The 23550-nt window shown below is 38.9% G+C and overlaps 1 protein-coding gene across 1 annotated transcript in view; it reads left to right on the forward strand.

Annotated features, from left to right (window-relative positions):
* Positions 1-23550, forward strand: part of plxdc2b (plexin domain containing 2b) — a 116970-nt gene that overhangs the window by 85641 nt on the left and 7779 nt on the right. Inside the window, exons 9-13 of the mRNA XM_061713559.1 lie at positions 1161-1256; positions 1346-1427; positions 8603-8663; positions 8774-8921; positions 15097-15135. Coding sequence (XP_061569543.1) covers positions 1161-1256; positions 1346-1427; positions 8603-8663; positions 8774-8921; positions 15097-15135 — 426 coding nt within the window. The remainder of the gene's footprint in view (positions 1-1160; positions 1257-1345; positions 1428-8602; positions 8664-8773; positions 8922-15096; positions 15136-23550) is intronic.

Raw genomic sequence — 23550 nt, forward strand, 5'->3', positions numbered from 1 at the left:
ATCCAGCTATGACGACTAAACCATGTGGTTTCTTTGTTTGTTTTGTTTAAGATAGAGCTTTATTTGTCCCTGAGCCACCGTCCCAGCACAGTGAAATTACTGGCAGTGACATGAGTATACTGGTGCAATTAGCTGAGAAAGGATGATACTGTTTTGTTTGTTTTGTTTGTTTAAGCAAAGAGCGTCTGATCCAGCACCAGCCTGTAAATATTATTATTATTCCAATTGCAAATTTGTACACTTTAAAATGAGTCAATGAAGGTTGGCTCACTTTTGAAATCAGCCCTCAGTGGACAGTCCAGGTAATGTGGGTTCTTGGTCCCAGATTTCAGTGTTTATGCTAAGATAAAATACCTGTTAATTCATATCCCAAATTAATAAAGCTTATTTCCTAAATGTCCAACTATTGCTTTAATTATAAAACTACAGTATTGGAACTGAAGTGTATGATGGATGAGACTTTCAGGTAATTTCTTGCTGTACAAATTAGATTGCACAGCCACAGCCTTCTGTAATGACATTCAATTTGTGGATATTAGTCAGGAAGATATGAGTGCAATAATTATAAATGCCAATATCCAAGTTCCAGTGTATGTCTGTGATTTGATCAGCATAATTGCTGTTTCCTTTTTAGGAGTTCTACTAAGAAAATTACAAAAAAATCCATCTAAAGTTTAAAATAATCACGGATGCAGTAGACTGTAGTAGACAGTAGAGAAAATGTTATGCCTCAGACGCATTTCGGGTGTTTGTCCTCAATTTCCTGTGATACCAGTGAAGACGCATGGCCAGGAAAGCAGGTGTCCCATTTTACACCGGCCAGGAAGCAATGAGAATCAGTGATGTATCTAATCATTTAGTCAATCTTACCCCGTGTGATGACTTGTTGTTACAGGCGACTGGAAGGGCAGTCTTCCAACGGGGTTAAATTGATAACAGGTCCCAGGGTGAATTGCTTCCTTCCATTGCTAAATTGTGGCCTGACACTTTGGGCGCAAGGAGAGCAGAGAAATGCTGTGGCAGCATTATACATGACCTGATTCTGCCTCCTGCTCACTTTCCTCTTCATTCCGGGACTACTTGTCCCAGTTTTTATCTCAGTGCCACATTTGCACATTTGGTGTTCAGACTCTGTCCGTTTCCTTCTTCCAAAAACCTAGATGTGAGGCGCAGGACGATCTACGAGTACCACCGCGTGGAGCTGACGAAGACCAGGATCACCAACTCGACAGCGGTGGAAATATTGCCATTACCCAGTATGGAGAATTCTTTGTGATGGCTCTCTTTCTTTATGAACACACGCTTGACAATTTGAATAATCCAACCTGAACGTTGTCATTTTCAGCCTGTCTTCAGTACACCAGCTGTAGCACCTGCATCTCCTCACTGATCAACTTCAACTGCAGCTGGTGCCATCGCCTCAACAGGTTGGACTTCATCTTTTATTTTCTTTGATACCTTTTTCTTTCAGCATTTTCTCAAATGTAGTAGGACTACTACTGCGAAAACCTTCAAATCTCGCACTGCCTGATCTTCTACCTTGAATATAATACAATTGACGGCATGAACAAGAACAACTAAATTATTTCACTCACAAGTCAGTTTCTAAAAAAGTTGAGATGCTGAATGCAGTGGCTTTCAAAGCATTTATTAGGTATATTTGATCTATTTTAAGACAAAATCTATATAACTAATGTTTAAACTGAAGAAAATGAGGTGTGTTTTCAACAATATGTGAACATTTAGACTTTGATATCAACATGATGTTTTAAAAATGATGATACAGTGGCAACCAAAGGCTTGATTAGAAGCTCCTGATGGAACATTTCACTGCTAATCAGGCTGATTTTCAACAAGCAAGGAAGATGGTTAAGTCTAAAAGGAGCATCTGGAATAAGATGAGTGCTTCAGAAATCAGGAGGAAGGATCCCCGCTGTGTGATAGACAGAATTACAAAAAAAATCGAGATGAAGTTTCTAGGTCTTGTAAATAATTTACAAAATATATTGTCTGTCTTATAAAACCTCACAAACTTCACCCTGTTCTGGCTGTTTAGGGGCTTGGACCTATTATAGCTGTAAATTTGTGCATTTACACAATGATAGAATAAAAATGAACTATTTTAAGGTGTCTATATAGTCTGCAAGAACAGAAGTTTGTTCCCGCTCGCAGGGCTGTGAGAGAAAAAAAAAGACCTCAGTGTTCACTCGCAGCCCTGGTTGAGGAGTTTTTGCGGCTTGTTCTTGACGCATCATCTGGATACAACTTTTTTATCCTGTGGTGTCCGAGAACTGTTGCTCCCAGGAGTTCTGCATTTCTGTTTCTCGTGAAATATGAAATGTCTTTTCCAGAACAAACTTTGTTCTTGTTCTCAAGACCTCAAGAACACAACACAATTCTCTTTTCCTGCAGAGTAACTGACAACATTTTAGTCTGACTGAAATCAAACTAGACCTAACTTCTCATAGTCAGACTGACACACCCAGACAATGCTTTTGAAGATGTCCTAATCCCTGTAGGTAAAAAGTACCAGAAGAAGCCATTACTGAGAGAAATCAGGCTGGAAGTCTGTCCAGTTTACCATTCGCCATTGCTTTATTATGCCAACGACAATTAGAGTAATAGTAATAGTCACCAGAAATGCCCAAACCAAAAGTATACATGGGAAATAGTATAGATCGTGGTGAAGTCTGACATACTTTGGTGTGTAAATCAGTTCCCTTCCCATTCATGTGTATTTCTTACTCTGACATCGACTCAGTTCACACCCTTTCTGCCAAACTTCTGATCTTATCCATCTCGTCTGTCTGCACTTCAAACAAAGGTAAATATTTGAGCTTCTAGAGACGTGTTGGCGTCCCTCCCCCAGAATTTCCTGACAGCTGAAATGTGAGCTGCGGTGGGTTTTGTTTTGTTCTGTCAGATTGGAAAGTCAGATTTAAGAACATGAGAGGGGATGAATTAATTATGACGAGACAGTAGAGTTGAATTGTTCATGAAAACTGCATGTCACCAGATGCTTGCTGTCCTGATAATGTCTTCTTGGAGGTTGTTGTCAGTGGGTTGGATCCGCCCTCAGCCACTGCGGCATTTTCAATTCCATGTGCATCAAATAATGATCCACAACGCTTTTATTTTGAATCATTTATTCTGAGTAATGTGTGTCACTGGAGAAATGATCACCACTTATTCTCCATCTGCTTCGATTTGTTATTAAGTGCTAAGAGTTTTTAGGCGATTTGACTTTCGGTGTGCTTACCATCTTAAATCTTTTTTGCTTTTGACAGAGAATAACTAAATTACAGCTCAGCAGCATTAAAGTGTTTTCTGTTTAGCAGTATATGGATGCTGTGAAGAGACTTTGCCTGTAGCAGTGGTCTCATTAAGCTGCATTTTAATTAGCTTTCCGACAGCGTTCATATCTGAGTGTCCAACCCTCCCCCTACTATTTGTACCCTTCAGCCACCTTCTTTTGAAAAAGGCAAACATGCTCTTGGCACGCAGTAATTAAAAGCTTCGGTGGCCTCACTGGCTGCGAGGTTAAAGAAAGGTGCCGGTATTTAATGAGAGCAACTCTGGGAAGCGCTGAGGAGGTGAGAGCGCAGCACCTCTTTCACACAAAATTACAAGTCAAATCAGTTCGCTGCGGCTGGTGTGAGCAGGTTAATAAAGCATGACAGGCATTGCAGTCGGCCATAATCGTCAGCGCATCATGAATGCTCATCTATTTCATGGAAGTGCAGCGATTTGTTTACCTAAAAGACACAGCTGGTGTACTGCACAAATGAGTGGTGGTAAATGGTGACAAAAGGTGAATTTTAATATCCATCCTAGTCTCGCAGCAAAATAATATTGTCTGCATTAGCACTTGTGTCTGTGAGCCAACTGGAGAAACCTTATAAAAAGTAGAAAGAGGTCATACAGGCTGTAAACTCAACACAGACTGCAGTGATGCAAAACACATGCAAGCACGGTCATGCAAAGAGACTAATGTCAGCACATATTACAAATAATAACATAATTATGAATTTGTAATGTTTACAATCAGACAAAAAAGTTAAGTATGGAAAAAAATCTAATCAGTAATTAACTCCGGATGTATAAAGTATAGAGCTATGTATGTATTTTGTAGGAGGTTGTAGCTGTTGGCAGGAAGGATATGCCGTCATATTGCAGTTAATGAAGATGTCTCTATTTGAAGTAACTCAGTTGTTTAACCAATACGTTGTGTATAAGATGTGCAGTGTTGTTTTACAACTTATGCAATATTCTTCTTTACGAAGCAACAAACCTGTCCAGTTCTCCTCCTTTCTTGTTGCCAGTGTCACCTCCTCTGCTTTTAGTCTTGCAGTGTCGGTGCTGCACTCTTTGACTGGTACTAGAGCTTTGCAGGATTGTGGGACTTGCCTGAGCTGGGCATACCCGTGAAGGTGTGGGGATATAAGGCCTGAGACGCAGATGCAGAGACGTATTTTACTCACATTTCATTTTACTTCACACTTCATTGATTCTGTTGCTTTCTTCAGAGGCTTTTCTCCGATTCATGATTTTTTGGAACTGACAGTGGAACTGAATTGATGAATAGTTCAGCTTCTCCTTCATTAAAATGTCCTTTGCTGTTTCTGTCATTGTAATGTCTACCCCAATTTAGCATTGTGATCCTTGACAGTTAAAACGAGAAAACACTACTCATCTTGACACAATGCTAAAATCTGCTGAGAAAACCAGCATCCAACATTTGTTATTTAGGAAGTACCCAACTAACTGTCTGGGGTATTCATTTGGTCCCCAAACTGTTCATACAACAGTTTATATATATATATATATCAGAAGTACTATCAATCAACAGATAACCCCGCAGATAAAAAAGAAAGTCCCACCATCCCCACCCACACATGCATCTGCAGGCTCTGCGTCTAGGGTAATGCAGGGGAGGAGTTAAATTGTTGTCCATCACTCCCAATATCTCAAGGTAGGTTCAGTGGGGGGAGACGAGGTTGGACCCAAGACCCCAAACTATATGTTCTGTATTTGTTTCCAATGAAGCATGAGTTGACTAAATGAACCTATTTAATCGGACACATGGCACAAGTAGCTTTCCAAACAACAGATGGACACAGCCGTTTTTACAGCCTAATAAGGATTGTTAATGTGAAGCAGCGGTCGTCACTTTATACAGCTCTGTTATAACTGCTCAAGGGAGAACCTTTAATAAGAGCACTTATTGATAACATACACTTCTCCAGGCAGAAATACAATGAAAAGAAGGTTTTTAGTTGTCTAATACCCCAAAAATCACATCTATAATACTCAAATAAATACAACAAATGGTTTTTCACGATGCAAAAAAAAACAGCATGTCTTACATCAACAAGACTGAAATAATGCTACTTCTACTACCCGCTGTGCCTGTGAAAACCTGAACAGAAACATTCTCCCCTGCAGACTCATTTATATTCAAATGAAGCTCCTTAATTTCTAATTAAAGGCTCTGGCTCATTGTGTTAGACGGAAGCTAGCTGAGACGGATGCCACTGAGAAACAAAACACGAGCTCCGTTAGACCAGACTGACTTGGTTACTCTGTGCCTCACTTCGCTTCCTTGGCTGCTCTCTCCAGGGAGAGCAGTCTGGGGGAAAGTGGGGGATTAAGTGGAGGAATCTGTGTTGCCTGATTGAGCAGATGGACTGGGGGCAGCGGTGGTACGGGTGGAGGAGGAGAAAAGATGAAAATTGACTTCTTCACATACAACCGTCACCATAACAATACGTTCTCCAGAGAAGTGGTCCCTGCTGGGGACTCTGCTGGGTCCCTGCTATACATGCAGAACAGAGAGCTCTTTTTTTTTCTTCTATTTACTGCTAAAGCTTTTCTGATATTAAATTATGTAAAAAGACGAACCAAATTAAAGCTGAAAGCAGCGATGAACGGGCCCTCGCACGTGCAATTTTCACCAATAAGGGTCAAGGACTCAAAACCGAGTCGGATGACACCACCCACGACTCTCTATGTCAAACCATTCAAACGATATGGCAGAAAGTAGGAACTATCAAATATGGACCAATCAGATGAAAGGGGTGTGCTTTTTGGCGTCTAGCGTCGCCATGGTAACGCTTTTGAATGAGTAAAGAAATGCGCATCGCCGCAGGATCGAGACGCACATTTTGATGTATAACACACCTCGGTGCACGTTACGGTTCAGGCCGCATTAACGGCCGAAGAAATGGCATAAATTGCGCCAAAATGACACAAATAATTCAAAATTGCCGACTTCCTGTTCGGTGTCGGCCATGGCGCCAAGAGACTTTTCTTTAAGTTGCGACATGATACAGGTGTGTACCGGTTTTCGTGCATGTACGTCAAACCGTATTGTGGGGCTTGAGGCACAAAGTTTTCTAGGGGGCGCTGTTGAGCCATTAGGCCACGCCCATTAATGCAAACCATTAAATATCACATTTTTCGTCAGGCCTGGCTTGCGTGTAAAATTTGGTGACTTTTGTGGCACGTTTAGGGGGGCAAAAAGGCCCTCATTTCGTCAGAAGAAGGGGGAAAAAAAACGAGAAAAAAAACTAGAAAAATTCCTACAGATACAATAGGGCCTTCGCACTGTCAGTGCTCGGGCCCTAAGGATGAAAAGTCTGTTCACAGCAACGAGGCTTGCAAACATCCACCTCTGTCCCGGACTGTGACACAGAGCTGACTCTATCACCTTTAATTTGACTACACATTTAACTTCACAAGTCCCATGTTGTCGTCCTGTAAGAAACCGCTCCCTCTTTGAGTTCCTCGAATCCAAACCTCCGAGGGGGGTCAGGAGTGGGAGGTGCAGATGTTTGCCTCACAGTTTGACCATTTCATTTTCCTAGAAAAATGTGTCTAAGGTTATATGCTTTTACACACGTGGAGCAGTTTTTGAAATGTGAACAGAAATCTTGTCCAAATGTTAATCAAATACGTCTGGTAACTAAACCGAGTTTAACCTGAAAACACAAGACTTACATTGTTTTCTCAAATGAGACTCGAAACGCAAACGGAGCTGGTTAAATAACAGTCTTGAAAGAGCAGGCAGCTGTTTTTCCTCAAAACATCTGTTGTTCACAGTAGTTGGTGGTTTCTTCACACCATGAAGGTTTATGATTTGAATCCCAGTGGGGGGGGCTTCTTTGTGGAGTAAGCATGTTTTTGCCGTGCTTGCGTGGGTTCACTCCAGGTACTTCCTCCCACAGTCCTAAAACATGTGTGTCAGGTTAAATTCCCCATAGGTGAGAGTGTGAGTGACTTTGTGGAGGTACAGGCTTCAGGAGATCCCAGTGAACCTAAATAGAAGCAGGATTTACATATAAAGATTGGTCCTCTAAACCTCAAGGACAGATCAGCAAGCCCATGCATCTATCTGTGTGGGGTAACAAGTGTCAGCCCCCCTTCTCCCCATATGTGCATTACCGCCACCTTGTGGTCAGTTGTGTTATTTGTTCAGTCAGAGGTTCTTGTGTGGCGCTACAGTGTAATGGAGACGGCCAGCCCTGTTCGAGTTTCCCGTCCCGGGGTTTACCCACTAATCCCCACTAATGGAAACCCACTTTAAGTAAACAGATATAGAAGGTTTTAAGCTGCGTGATCCAACAGAGCCGGAGAGTCTTTGAATAAAACAACTGTTATGGTTCTTGATCAAAGAGAACAGTGATAAAAAAAATTGCGTGTAACCTTTAAGGAAGCATTTGAAGTCTTCATTATGTGATTTGACTAATCGCACTAAAGCTTATTGGTATCTGTGATTTGTAGAAACATGAAAAAAGGTCCCTTTTTTTCTTTTCTTTTCTTTTTTTAACTCTGTTGGCCGCGTTGATAGTCTAAAATAACTATTAGAGCCTCTCAGCATGGGAAATGATTTAACAGTTTGAACAAGCTTTCAAAGTCTGAGATTATCTCTGCTTCATAATATGTGATGCCTTAGTTCCTAAAGAACAAAAAAAATACTACATACTGTGATAACAGCATCCTCAGTTCAGTTCTGAAGATGCTGCTGGAGACGCATGTTGCAGCTCAATCAGCTTAGAAAAAGTAACTATGGGTGAAGTTTCAGACTGAAGTCTACCAGGCAAGGATCAAAGGTGATGGCTAGGTATGCTAATGATGTGGCTACGGAATTGTAAATGTCTTTAATCTATTGATTATTACATAAATTTAATCCAGACAGAAAGATTTAGACAAATAGAAGAAGAAAAATTAGATAACATAAAAATGAATTGCTCACTCTTTTCAAGGGAGAATTTGTTGCTTTTCCTGTCACAAAATCAGGTTTTGTTATTGGCCAGACAACATGCATTTAATGTTACCCTTATGGACTGAACAAATTATACTTAATAGATCAACTAACGTTGAAAACGATATTATTTTTCAAAGTCCTATCACCCACGTTGGACGTATTGACAAACATCTTTGTTCAGGTACTCATCCTAACAAATTGGTTGTAATGACTTTGATGCCACTTCACTCTTCCCAAAGCATCACTGTGATGCTGACATGATCAAACAAATCAATAGCATGGCATGTTTTGTGATAAATGCTGTTTTGAATGAAATTTGCATCCTCTATTCTCCAGATGTTCCAGTGGTTTTGATCGCCATCGCCAGGACTGGGTGGATAACAGCTGTCCAGATGAGGTGAGTGATGAGATGTTTCATCATCTTGCTTTAAAAATGATAAAATGGAAATGTTTTATATATTTTGCTTGAGAATGCAAACAAACTAGACAATTTTCTAATTTTGTCAGACGAAGGACAAGATGTGCGACATCGTCGACACTACACAGGCGTACCTTTACACCACCACAAGTGGTGCAAAGACACCATGGAGTAAAGACTCTGCAGACGGAGATGCAGCCTCCACCTCCCACCCTCCCACCAGTGTCCCCACTGAAGGTAAACTCTTAAACAGAGGACGCTCAAGATCACAGTGAAAGCTCAGAGTTTTCCATCAACTCGTGATGATTGGCTCAAAAAGTTGCATTTGCTGCAGTTGCTACCTATTAGTAGCTATGTGTTTCCCCTTTTATAAGAAGACATTTGTCTCATTTGGAGGATGTACAGTATAAGTATGCCCTATATCCGTCCAGTTAAGCTAAAAAAATCCAAATGTCAGGCAGAAGTACAAGGTGCAGCAGCTGTGTTTGTGGATTTTAAAGAATACTGACTGAATTAGGACAACTCTCACCACTGCAAACATTTACTGGTTCTCTTTAACCGAGACGATCAAATTTCATGTCCCCTGTGAATGTTAAATATTTCAACGTCTGTTTTGTGTGACTAATGTAGTTTATGAACTTTGGGAATTTTGTCTATTCTGAGGTTTTATGCTTTACGACAAAACATGTCCATAAGCTCTGACTTGTGAACTGTCCAAACGAAAATACTCCTAAGCAACAAAAAGTTAAAACTCTTCAAATGGCTCTTAAAAAATAAATTAAAAAAAGTTTTAAAATTAAATTTGATACATGCAACAACAGCTGTAGGAATACCCAATCTGTAGCTTCATTCACAGCGTATGACTACAGGAGGACACTTTAATGTTGTACACGTTTCAACTTTAATCACCACAAGTTTTAGTTTTATCACTGGAACAGCTAAATTGTCTTATTTCATGTATTTGCTTTATATGTTGCAGTTTTTTCACAACTTCCTCTTGTTACTCAACTTGTTTATGAATAATTCTCAAGAGGGTTGTGTTTCTCCGCTGCTGTACTGTATTATAATGTATTCAGGACATGATTCATTGCACCGCTGCAGGAGGCCATCCTAAACCAGACTGCAGCAAAATCTTAGAGGTATCAAATGCAAATATTCACCGAAAGCAGCTGACACGATTTTTTTTGCTGACGTTAGGAAAACAGTCAAGGTGTCCTCTGAAGTTTGTTTACTTCCATTTCTGTGTCTAAACATGCCAGAGTTATGTCCTGAAGACAGCATGCCAGTTTCCAGCTGGCTTTCCTTTTATGACCTTTTGTGACCACATCCAGATGTGGTTGTGGTTGCTGAATCAGGAAAGAAAAAATCCATTAGGGGCTAGCTAACATATTTAAAATCATGTTACCATAGCAACACTGCAGCATCAAAACTAAAAACACACCCTGTAGCCTAGTTGATGTTGTGTGTTTTCATGTGCTTTATAGTTTTTGTCATTTGTGTGATTAGTATGTGATCTTTGGGTTCACAATAAGCGAAATGGCCACAACTTCAGACATCCGCTGGTGCGAGTGAGATAAATAAATTCACTTCATACATTCAAGAATACAGAATAAGCATTTGCAGCATATTGTTTGGCACTTGGGGCAATAGACCTACATAAATGTTTAGCTTTAATCTCATTCCATTTAAGTGAGTGTGGATAAGGTTCCTACAGCCCAAACCAAGTTAACTTAAGTATGTATGTGTACAAAAAGTGCAAAAAAAGGACTATTTGTACAGGTGTCTCTCTTTAGTATCTTCCATCTTGTCAAAGTCATAAAAGTCCACACATGTCAAGAAGCAACTACTGTCAACCGATGCAAAAGGATGACAGTTCATGGCCTCTGCTTCTAACAACTGCCTGTTTTGTCACAAATATATAATTACTAATTCAATTCATATCATGAACTGTCTTCTTTTTCCATCTACTAACTATTAATTAAATGGCCTGAATAATCACCTTGTACACACTCCAATATAACCAGGATATCACATTCAACAGTTGGTCCTTCTGACATGCTTTTTTAATAGCATAAACACCTCATCAAAGGTGAACTGATAACCCCAAGTGCTAACGTTAATTATCACTTTGCTTCAAACACATATTCTGTTCACACTCAAGACTGTTCTGAGAGACATTGGTTTGGTTCCCAACAAAAGTTTACCCTCCTTTCCATCTACTGTATGAATAGACGGGATGTTGTTTTAACAGCTTTATGTTACTTTTAGCGATGTATCTTAGTATACCATGATTCATTGCCTCCCTCTGATATGCGAGTTGAATATATTTTTGGTCCGAAAAAAAACAAAACATTGTTAATGTGCTGCAAAAAATAAAAATGCCATAGTTTTTTGTCTTTAAAATAACTTCCCATTTCTGACTCTCGGCACTCAAGCCCATATATCTTTGTTTAACGTATAAATCTTAAAACACATCGTAAATATAGGGTCTCACTTTCAAATTGGCTCAGTATTTTCTCTAGAACAGCTGTTTGGCAAGCTTTATCTAAAGTAGCTTTCCGTAGTGTTTAGTCAGCAACATGCCGTACACAGCTCTCATGTTCAGTGACTGTTTTGTTGCAGTTATTACATCATATTGTAACATACAGGAATATGATACAATATTGTTATTTCTTTAAATATACAGTGTTACGAGCCCAAAGGAAGCATTTCTGTAGCTGTTGTACACACTTCAAACAACGGGCCCCAAAGTCTGTTGCTTTTGATTTATTCAAGAACTCAGCTCAGACAAGTTGAATTCTTGTCCCACTAAAAATGTTGAACTTCAGCTTTTGAACAACCTAATCTCTAAAAAAAATGCCATGAACCTTTTTAAACAGCTTGACAAAGGCAAATAAGTACAGCATCTTCACTATTCACTCAGCTTATGTCTCAGTTATTGTGTTCTTGTGGGTTGTTTTTTATGTTCCTTTTTTCCTCCATATTTACTTCATATTTTGTGATATGGCTTTCTCTTTCTTTGAATATACCAAAAGGAGTTTACTTTCACTTCTAACTCAGGCAAAGGTCGTCCATTTCTCCATCAACCCCTCCATTTATGGACCTGTGTGGCAAAGTTTTAATGGACAGGCTGTTGCAGCTGTTGAGCTGGATGGGCTGCTGTGTGAAAACAGTCCGTCTGTGAAGGAAAACAGAGGACGGAGTCCTTCAGTACGGATCAAAACAGGGAGTGGTGGAAGGACTAACTGAGGGATAAAATGTGTGGTCTGTGTGTGTCAGGATCCAGGAGGTCATGAGCTTGAACCCTTGCATTTGTGTTTGTTATGGTTGTCTATCCGACACGCACAGCAGATCAGTTTCTTCAACAATCACCTGTGTCTTCAGCTGCAGGGGTCAGGGGTCAGTTTAGAGTGCAGTCTGGGAGGGGTCCACGCATAAGCTCATGTTTGCATGAGTAGAAGTGTGTTTGAGTGGGAGACACAAATGCATGGTGTCTATTTATTTATCTTCATATGTGGACACTCTTAAAGGTGTTTCCCTAAAAAACGTTGTTTTTTTCATTTCTAAACTACTTTACTAACTAACAGTAACTGATGCACCTAACTAAAACTAATCAGCATTCATCCCCTCTGTACTTAACTGGTTGTAACTGATATTAATTGATAATTCTTGGACTTTCTTCATTGATTCTTTTCTTGTTTTATTGGTGTCAACTAAGGATGGGCGGTATGGACTAAAAAATTTATCACGATAATTTCTGGCATTTATCCCGATAACGATAAAAATGACGATAAAAAAAATACCAATTCAACTCCACCTTTTTAACTATAAATCTATCTCGCTCTCAGATCCGCCATGTTTGTTACACAAAAACGTCATCAATGGGAATGTATCTTTCTTTCTTTCTTTCTTTCTTTCTTTTTTTCTTTCTTTCTTTCTTTCTTTCTTTCTTTCTTTCTTTCTTTCTTTCTTTCTTTCTTTCTTTCTTTCTTTCTTTCTTTCTTTCTTTCTTTCTTTCTTTCTTTCTTTCTTTCAGGCTCATTTCCTTCCTTCTTTTTTCCCTTCCTTCCTTCTTCCCTTCCTCTTTTCTCCCTTCCTTCCTTCCTTCCTTCCTTCCTTCCTTCCTTCCTTCCTTCCTTCCTTCCTTCCTTCTTCCCTTCCTCTTTTCTCCCGTCCTTCCTTCTTCCCTTCCTCTTTTCTTCCTTCCTTCCTTCCTTCCTTCCTTCCTTCCTTCCTTCCTTCCTTCCTTCCTTCCTTCCTTCCTTCCTTCCTTCCTTCCTTCCTTCCTTCCTTCCTTCCTTCCTTCCTTCCTTCCTTCCTTCCCTTTCTTCCTTCCTTCTTTCCTTCCCTTCCTCTTTTCTCCCTTCCTTCCTTCCTTCCTCTTTTCTCCCTTCCTTCCTTCCTTCCTTCCTTCCTTCCTTGCTTCCTTCCTTCCTTCCTTCCTTCCTTCCTTCCTTCCTTCCTTCCTTCCTTCCTTCCTTCCTTCCTTCCTTCCGTCCTTCACGTACGTTGTGCGTGGATTTAACGCAGAATCATAAATCAGCTTTACACAAAAACGTCATCAACGGGAATTTATCGTTTTTACCGTGAGATGACAAATTCTTACCATGAGGAATTTTTTTGACGGTTTATCGTGAACGGTAAAATATCGCCCATTCCTAGTGTCAACTTTCTTAAGTTTTTACCCTACTTGTATACTTTTATTTAGTGTGCCTAAACTTTTTTTTTTCTTTTTTTCTCTTGCTGATTTAGTCTGACTTGTCTGTCATGACTTGACTCTGGCACTTACACTATAGTATATCTGTTGGTTTTGGTTTCATGTTTGTACCCGACCGAGCTGCTGCAAACAAATTGCCCATCAAGGGACCGATAAAGTATTCTGTTTCTGATTCTGTAATAATAATAATACTGTATATTCCCCACGCAGTACAAGTATATTGATAGTCATCAAAGCAGATTTGTTCCTTATTATAAACCAGAAGATAAAGTGTGAGTCATCCTCAGGCGGGTTTCCATTAGCGGGGGACTTTGGTAGTTTTATGGGATCTTGGCTTTTGGTTTGTGTCAACAAGAATTTTCTGGGACCTCTATGACACTGAGGGAAGTTGCTCTTTTGGGTCAGGTACGTAAACCCAACACCTTGGGTATGTCGTAGGCAGGAGGGGATGTTGTCTTTTCCCTCTCATTGTCCCTTAAAGTTTTGCCACCATTGTAGTGTATCCAAAAAGAGCAAGCAGAACAAGAGTAACCATCTCAACTCTTTCCATGTTTATCATTTTCATTTGTTTGTACTATTTTTCTTCTTTTTCTACAATTGTCTTCTTTTTCTTTTTTTGCTTTGGCCTGGTACACTACTGCTACCAAGTAATGTGTAGTGTTAGTTTGCTAACTAAGTAGATGAAGCAGGGGTTGGCAGCCAGAACAGTGACACAACATTTGAAAAAATGGGAATTATTGCATTAGTATTTGCATTGCATTAGTGAAATTGTAGTTTTTAAACTGCATTTAAAACTTTTAGTTTGACTGAAATCAAACTAGACGGAACTTTTCAGTCAAATTTTAGATGCAAGGATTCTGGGGTCTGGGTTCATTAGCTGGACTAGAATTTGGCGTAAACGCTCTGTCCACACTCCACAGTTTAAAAAAAGAGAAAAACAGACAGCCCAGTAAATCAGTGATAATTCTACATTGTATATTAGTGTAAGTGTAATAAAAGCTTCCCAGCAACTTGTTGGTCTCAGTCCGGAACTCAGACCAACTCATTCAAACCGGATATTCTATGTGGTGTCTTGAATAATAGCATATTATTATGAAATTTGGTTGTGGTGATTAGGATAGTCTTGTTCATTTTGTACATCCTGTATGTATGATGATTCATTTTTTTCTCTGTATTGCTCCATTTCATGACCTTCACTCTGGCTTGCCAGCAGCTTGGGATACATTTTAAATGATACCACTTAAAAAACAATAACAATGTGGCTTTATTAGACCCTGAAACGTGGCTTCATTGACTCTTTTGCATACACAAATTTGAAGTTCTTTTGAAATGAGCCGTTCAGGTACGTCTGTTGGAGAAATGTGTCAAATTTGCATAATGAGAATCCCACGGTGTGTGTAACTGTCTGCTACCCTTGAAGAAGTGGGTCATGCTACATTTCCATATTTCCATATCCACATGTTTAGTTAACCCCAGACTGATTTTACGTATTGAATTATGGATGCTCTGCCATTGTTCTCAAAGCATTCATTTTTAATAAGCATAGTAAAGGATCATTAATGAAAAAAGCTTAATCTCATTTGGGAGCTTCAGGGAGGTGTTTATATAGTTAGCGCATCAGAAACAAAGAACAAAGGGAAATACTGATTGCTGTGTCTGATTCTCATGGTTCTTTGTCCCTCTGTTTCCCCACAGATGACACCAAGATTGCGTTGCATCTCAGAGACAACCAGGGTAGGTCTTGGTCTTCTGCTGCTGAGGCTTCTGTGCTTCGTTACTACATCTGCCTCCTCGTTAGAGGTGTTTGACCCTGATTGCTGTCTTTTTTTTTTAGCTTTTTGGCAGACACAAGGCTCATTTAGTTGATAAACTTCATCCAGTCAATGCTTAACTGTCCTCTGTGGGTTGCAGTGATCAATTGCTGCTGTGAGGAAAACAACAGGAGTTATACTGTAAGCATTCAGGAATCTACCATGTATATACTATTTATTTACTTTGACATGTTATCATGTGCGGAGTTAGTACTCCCTTTTTAATCCCATGTTTTTTGTGTAAACACATATTAAAAATCATAATAGTCATATTATCAGACAGTAAAACTTTGTGTTAGACAAACACAACCTCTTATGTTCCCATAACAGCGTTTTCAATTGGTTGAGGTCTGGATTTTGACTAGAGTCGTCCAAAATCTTGATTTTTATTTATTTAAAAATTGCTGCCGTGCTTTTGGACACCAGGCTTGGGAGCGGCGCTATAAGTGATTGGGGTAATGTGGTGTCTAAGTCTTAACCAGAACACTGAACCTCATGTGACCCTCATGTTGGAGGGCAACTGGCTCTACCCGACTCGCTTGCCTTAGTTGTGTGGTCCCAAATTACAGTGTGGAGTAATACCCTTTCATCTTAAAACTGAGCTGAAGAGAACATTTTTGCAATCATCCATCATTGGCTGTCACTGCAGCGAAAGAAGAGAAAACAACGAAAACAACTGCAGTTAAAGGTTTGGATTGATGGGATCGTATTGTGAGAGGCCACAGGACTGTGCTTTTCTCTGCAGATTACTTCATAACTAACCATATAACTCCAGATGTGTCATATATGATATATTCATTTATAAGAATTTTTATAACCCACATAATGAAAACAAGCAAAAAAAGTTTTATCAATAAAAAGATCTGAAATTTGGGAGTGTTTTTAAATTCAATATAAAGTAAACACTTCAAATAGTGAAAATGAGAATTTTACGAGTATTATTTTATAATACATTATTTTATAATTTATAATAATCCTTTTCTCAGGAGCAGATTCTCAGCAGCTGGTTACTGAGACACTGAGTTATAGTTCTGCTCTGTTTGTGCTGTTAGTTTCTTGAAACCCATTTGCCAGATGAGAACAGTTGTGCTCCTCTGTTCCAGCTGTGGTGCTAATGTGGAGCTGAAAGAGAGCACATTGACTCGGTTTCCACTGGTGACATTTGTCCTCTGATCTGTTTTATTGCTGTCTCACAGTGTGACTGGGACACTGCCATATTGAGAAATAACCCCAGCATCATCCTCAGTTATGACTGTCTGGCTGGCACTGATGCTGCTATAAATACATAAATAATGTCAAAAATGTCATGATTCCTACTTTTTTAATATGAGAATGTGTTGTTTCGCTTGTGCAATCTAATAGATTACATTTCTCAGATTTTTAGACAAAACGAGCTGATAGATTTTGTTCTTTCTAATTTTTCTGTTGGTTTTTGAACAAAAAAATGAATTGATTATTGTGAGATACTATGGTGTAATTTCAAAAAATAGTGGATGAATAATAGTAGAATTAAGCTGTTAAACACATTTTCATCTAATTTATGTCTATAACTATTCACTTCATCAAAATTAGGCATATATGGATTTATTTTCTTACTTTCAAATTAAATAAGTTGAATATGCTTTTCTAATGATTTTCTTTTTTAAAAAAGTAAAAAATATGTAGCTGTTTCCTGAAGTTTGATATCTTTCTATGCTGAAAGCGGTTTTACAGCCTTTTACAGCATATAATAATATTAGAAGCTTTCTCTGATCTTCAGGGGAAGCACAGTTGGATTTAAAGCCCTAACATGTGTTTTTACTTGTTCATTTATTTATTTATTGTTTATTTGATGTCGACATTACAACTACATTGAACAAACCAGATGTCTTAGCACCATGTGCTAATTCGCAACACTTGTCCACAGGCAGCTTTTGAAATAATAAAAGAAAAAGAGAAGAAAAAGAAATACAAAACGGCATACAACAACATCACAAAAGTAAAAGAGAGATTAAATACATATATGAGCTACAAAGCAAAGGCAACATACTTAAGCAATCAACCAATTAAAACTATTCATGTGAGCACTGTTGTTTTGATTTTAACATTGTTTGAGTCCTTTGTAAAAAGCATCACTGTTGGTCTCTAATTTTAAATTAAAGGGTAGAGGGTTCCAACGTTTTGCCTTTACAGAAAAAACAGACAACTGAATGAAATCGGGCATCTTGGGACCAGAACATCCCCACTGGTGGAGGCTTGTGTGGCCCTTCTGTGATCGCTCTGATGCCTGGTGACCACTTCAGAGGAAAATAGTGACACATTATTGTTTAGACATTTAAAAAACAATTTATGAATACTAAAATTCATCAAATTTTCAAAGGCGAGAAGGCAGTGTTTCCTTCAAGTACGGCAGCGATGCCATCTCATTGGTTTTTGTGGTCCATGAGTTTTATTGCCTGCTTGTATGTTGAGATTATAGGTTTAAGTGTGGTTGAAGAAGCTTGTGACCATGATGTGATGCAATATGACAGAGGAGAAAAAAACATTGCCTGCATGAACGGTTTTGCAGCTTGATGTGACAGGTTCCTTCTGATAAAATGAAAGCACTTAAGATTTGGTCAAACCTTGTTGCAGATGTACTTAACCTGACTATGAAACTTTAAGTTCTTTTCCAAGATGATGCCTACTGACTTATTTCGCTTCATCAAGGATTTCCTTCTTAACCCTGACCTGTGTAAGCCTGATAACGTAATGAGAAGTTTTTTCTTAACATTAAGAGTTAGCTGGGATAACTCGAGCCATTCAGAGATGCTCTTTAAAGCCTGTGTCAGACAGTGTCATCAGTGCACATCTGGCAGCGAACATCTGTGTGCAGCCAGTCACAAACTCGGACTGTTTCTTCAAATAGATTAGGGTCAAAATGCGTAAAATAAAAAAATCTTACTAAGATCCAACATTTGTAATGTGCCTACATTTGTTCTTTAAACATTATGACATGCATATATTTTTTTACATTACATTAAACCTGAAAATAATGAAATGTTTTCCAGTAATATCTCAAATGAATTCAAACAGTGCCACATAAAAACTGCATTTACTGAGCAACGTGTGGAAATCCAACCCAGTCTCACACAAAAACGTACCCTGCCTACGTTGGTCCAAAGTGCAAAAACGTAGAGGGGCTACAATATTAGCCCTTGAAATGTATAACTGTTACGTTTTTTTAGCCCTTAAAACGTATAACTGTTACATTTTTCTGCCGATTCGTTTTGCGCCCAAGTCACGTGACTTTTAAGATTCTGGCCGTGATACCAACAAACACGGTGGACATTTTTCATTTTTGAGTGAAGAAAATCAATATTTTGAGTTAGTTTCTGCATAGAAATGCGTTTTGATTACATTTCTAGCAATACATATTTCACTTTCATAATATTCACTCAGTAAATGTATATAATCTCTTGCTTGCTCGTGGTTGCAAGGTTTTTTCAGATCTCGTCAGAATAATGTAAATCTGGAACGTTTTAAAAACGTGAAATGGTTACATTTTTGGTTGCTGTACACGCTGTGAAGAAAATCAATATTTTGAGTTAGTTTCTGCATAGAAATGCGTTTTGATTACATTTCTAGCAATACATATTTCACTTTCATAATATTCACTCAGTAAATGTATATAATCTCTTGCTTGCTCGTGGTTGCAAGGTTTTTTCAGATCTCGTCGGAATAATGTAAATCTGGAACGTTTTAAAAACGTGAAATGGTTACATTTTTGGTTGCTGTACACGCTGTGAAGAAAATCAATATTTTGAGTTAGTTTCTGCATAGAAATGCGTTTTGATTACATTTCTAGCAATACATATTTCACTTTCATAATATTCACTCAGTAAATCTATATAATCTCTTGCTTGCTCGTGGTTGCAAGTTTTTTTTCAGATCTCGTCAGAATAATGTAAATCTGGAACGTTTTAAAAACGTGAAATGGTTACATTTTTGGTTGCTGTACACGCTGTGAAGAAAATCAATATTTTGAGTTAGTTTCTGCATAGAAATGCGTTTTGATTACATTTCTAGCAATACATATTTCACTTTCATAATATTCACTCAGTAAATGTATATAATCTCTTGCTTGCTCGTGGTTGCAAGGTTTTTTCAGATCTCGTCAGAATAATGTAAATCTGGAACGTTTTAAAAACGTGAAATGGTTACATTTTTGGTTGCTGTACACGCTGTGAAGAAAATCAATATTTTGAGTTAGTTTCTGCATAGAAATGCGTTTTGATTACATTTCTAGCAATACATATTTCACTTTCATAATATTCACTCAGTAAATGTATATAATCTCTTGCTTGCTCGTGGTTGCAAGGTTTTTTCAGATCTCGTCAGAATAATGTAAATCTGGAACGTTTTAAAAACGTGAAATGGTTACATTTTTGGTTGCTGTACACGCTGTGAAGAAAATCAATATTTTGAGTTAGTTTCTGCATAGAAATGCGTTTTGATTACATTTCTAGCAATACATATTTCAATTTCATAATATTCACTCAGTAAATGTATATAATCTCTTGCTTGCTCGTGGTTGCAAGGTTTTTTCAGATCTCGTCGGAATAATGTAAATCTGGAACGTTTTAAAAACGTGAAATGGTTACATTTTTGGTTGCTGTACACGCTGTGAAGAAAATCAATATTTTGAGTTACTTTCTGCATAGAAATGCGTTTTGATTACATTTCTAGCAATACATATTTCACTTTCATAATATTCACTCAGTAAATGTATATAATCTCTTGCTTGCTCGTGGTTGCAAGGTTTTTTCAGATCTCGTCAGAATAATGTAAATCTGGAACGTTTTAAAAACGTGAAATGGTTACATTTTTGGTTGCTGTACACGCTGTGAAGAAAATCAATATTTTGAGTTAGTTTCTGCATAGAAATGCGTTTTGATTACATTTCTAGCAATACATATTTCACTTTCATAATATTCACTCAGTAAATGTATATAATCTCTTGCTTGCTCGTGGTTGCAAGGTTTTTTCAGATCTCGTCAGAATAATGTAAAACTGGAACGTTTTAATAACGTGAAATGGTTACATTTTTGGTTGCTGGACACGCTGTGGAAAAAAACCAATTTTCATGTTTTTCCCTTCGATTGTGAGAAAAAAAAGAGTTGTTTCACGCTGAGAGCATCATGCCAGCCAATCAGAATCCTGGAAAAAACATCAACAAATGACACGTGTAACTTCCAGGCTGATTTATGGTTCCGCGTTACACCAACGCAGAGCCTACGGCGGAAGTGATACTAGAAGCTGATTGGCCGATATGTGATCATCATCATCATCATCATCATCATCATCATCATCATCATCATCATCATCACCATCATCACCACCACCATCATCATCATCATCATCATCATCCTCATCATCATCATCATCATCACCATCATCATCATCATCGCTACCACCATCATCATCATCACCATCACCATCATCATCATCATCATCAGTCAAGTCAAATTGCACGTGCGAGGTCCCGTTCATCGCTGCTTGCAGCTTTAATTCATATATAACTATTTTAACATTTCTAAACACAAAAACACGAAAGTGTCCTTGATAATTCAATAATACAATTGGTTCATGTTAAGGACATCCGTTTTAATTAGTTCTCCTTCGATTATGAGATGTTATTAATGCTCAGTAGACACAGGAGGTTTGCTATGTATTGTTATGAGGCCTATTTCGTGTCTATTTTTGAACAGTTCACTAATGCTTTGAGCTAGGAAGCTGAAATTCTAGACTCTGTATCAAGAGGTGACTTTCATCCACTGTGCGGATTTTCAGATCTGTGTGACCTTCGGAAGTGTCAAAGGTCACCCCGTCTGTTGCTTTTCGGCCTGCTAAGACTATTTCGTGTCTTTTTTTGCATAGTTCACTAACGCTTTGAGCTAGGAAGCTGAAATTCTAGACTCTGTATCAGGAGGTGACTTTCATCCACTGTGCGGATTTTCAGATCTCTGTGACCTTCGGAAGTGTCAAAGGTCACCTCGTCTGTTGCTTTTCGGCCTGCTAAGACTATTTTGTGTCTTTTTTTGCATAGTTCACTAACGCTTTGAGCTAGGAAGCTGAAATTCTAGACTCTGTATCAGGAGGTGACTCTCATCCACTGTGCCGACGTCCAGACCCGTGCGACCTTCGGAAGTGCCAAAGGTCACCGTGTGTGGTGCCTTTTTCGTGCCTTTTTTGTGTGTTTTTTGAATAATTCACTAACGCTTTGAGCTGGGAGGCTGATTTTTGACTATGTTGCAATGCAGAAGGCCCTTTGCTAGGATCTTTTGGTCTTGTGGCTGTACGACTTCCACAGAGCTAGTTGGCATTGCAGAGGGTTTACAGAGTTGAGACTTGGTAAGCCCAATTTAAGCCCCATATGGAGGCCACAGGTCAAGTTTTACTTGGTTTGGTCAAATATTGTGGCAACGGTGTCCGTTCGAATGTTGGAAAAGGTGACGTTTCAAAGCCCCGCCCATCGAAAAGTACAGGTCTGATCTGCACCAAACTAACGTCTGTCTGATCAGGGGATGCCCCCGAACAACATATAAAAAATTCAGACTCCTAGCTAAAGGCGTTAGTGAACTATGCAAAAAAAAAACACAAAATAGGCCCTGTTCCATTAGTCAGGAGGCTCTCAGAGCTAGAGGTTTCTACACCCTCCTAACCAGCCAGAACGTTTTAGAGGAAACACTGTTGCAGAAGTCATAGAAATCTGAATTTTTTATATGTTGTTCGGGGGCATCCCCTGATCAGACAGACGTTAGTTTGGTGCAGATCAGACCTGTACTTTTCGATGGGCGGGGCTTTGAAACGTCACCTTTTCCAACATTCGAACGGACACCGTTGCCACAATATTTGACCAAACCAAGTAAAACTTGACCTGTGGCCTCCATATGGGCCTTAAATTGGGCTTACCAAGTCTCAACTCTGTAAACCCTCTGCAATGCCAACTAGCTCTGTGGAAGTCGTACAGCCACAAGACCAAAAGATCCTAGCAAAGGGCCTTCTGCATTGCAACATAGTCAAAAATCAGCCTCCCAGCTCAAAGCGTTAGTGAATTATTCAAAAAACACACAAAAAAAGCACGAAAAAGGCACCACACACGGTGACCTTTGGCACTTCCGAAGGTCGCACGGGTCTGGACCTCGGCACAGTGGATGAGAGTCACCTCCTGATACAGAGTCTAGAATTTCAGCTTCGTAGCTCAAAGCGTTAGTGAACTATGCAAAAAAAGACACAAAATAGTCTTAGCAGGCCGAAAAGCAACAGACGAGGTGACCTTTGACACTTCCGAAGGTCACAGAGATGTGAAAATCCGCACAGTGGATGAAAGTCACCTCCTGATACAGAGTCTAGAATTTCAGCTTCCTAGCTCAAAGCGTTAGTGAACTATGCAAAAAAAGACACAAAATAGTCTTAGCAGGCCGAAAAGCAACAGACGGGGTGACCTTTGACACTTCCGAAGGTCACACAGATCTGAAAATCCGCACAGTGGATGAAAGTCACCTCTTGATACAGAGTCTAGAATTTCAGCTTCCTAGCTCAAAGCATTAGTGAACTGTTCAAAAATAGACACGAAATAGGCCTCATAACAATACATAACAAACCTCCTGTGTCTACTGAGCATTAATAACATCTCATAATCGAAGGAGAACTAATTAAAACGGATGTCCTTAACATGAACCAATTGTATTATTGAATTATCAAGGACACTTTCGTGTTTTTGTGTTTAGAAATGTTAAAATAGTTATATATAAATTAAAGCAGCAAGCAGCGATGAACGGGACCTTGCACGTGCAATTTGACTTGACTGATGATGATGATGATGATGGTGATGGTGATGATGATGATGGTGGTAGCGATGATGATGATGATGATGATGGTGATGATGATGATGATGATGAGGATGATGATGATGATGATGATGATGATGATGATGGTGATGATGATGATGATGATGATGATGATGGTGGTGGTAATGATGATGATGATGATGATGATGATGATGATGATGATGATGATCACATATCGGCCAATCAGCTACTAGTATGACTTCCGCCGTAGGCTCTGCGTTGGTGTAACGCGGAACCATAAATCAGCCTGGAAGTTACACGTGTCATTTGTTGATGTTTTTTCCAGGATTCTGATTGGCTGGCATGATGCTTTCAGCGTGAAACAACTCTTTTTTTTCTCACAATCGAAGGGAAAAACATGAAAATTGGTTTGCAGGAAATTAACCCACTAATGTTGTGTAATTAACAATGATACAGTGGTGTTTCTGCCTTAAGAAATGTTGCAGATATCATTGTGAAAATCGCCG

This window comes from Cololabis saira, chromosome 22 (genome assembly GCF_033807715.1).
Source record: "Cololabis saira isolate AMF1-May2022 chromosome 22, fColSai1.1, whole genome shotgun sequence".
NCBI lineage: Eukaryota > Metazoa > Chordata > Actinopteri > Beloniformes > Belonidae > Cololabis > Cololabis saira.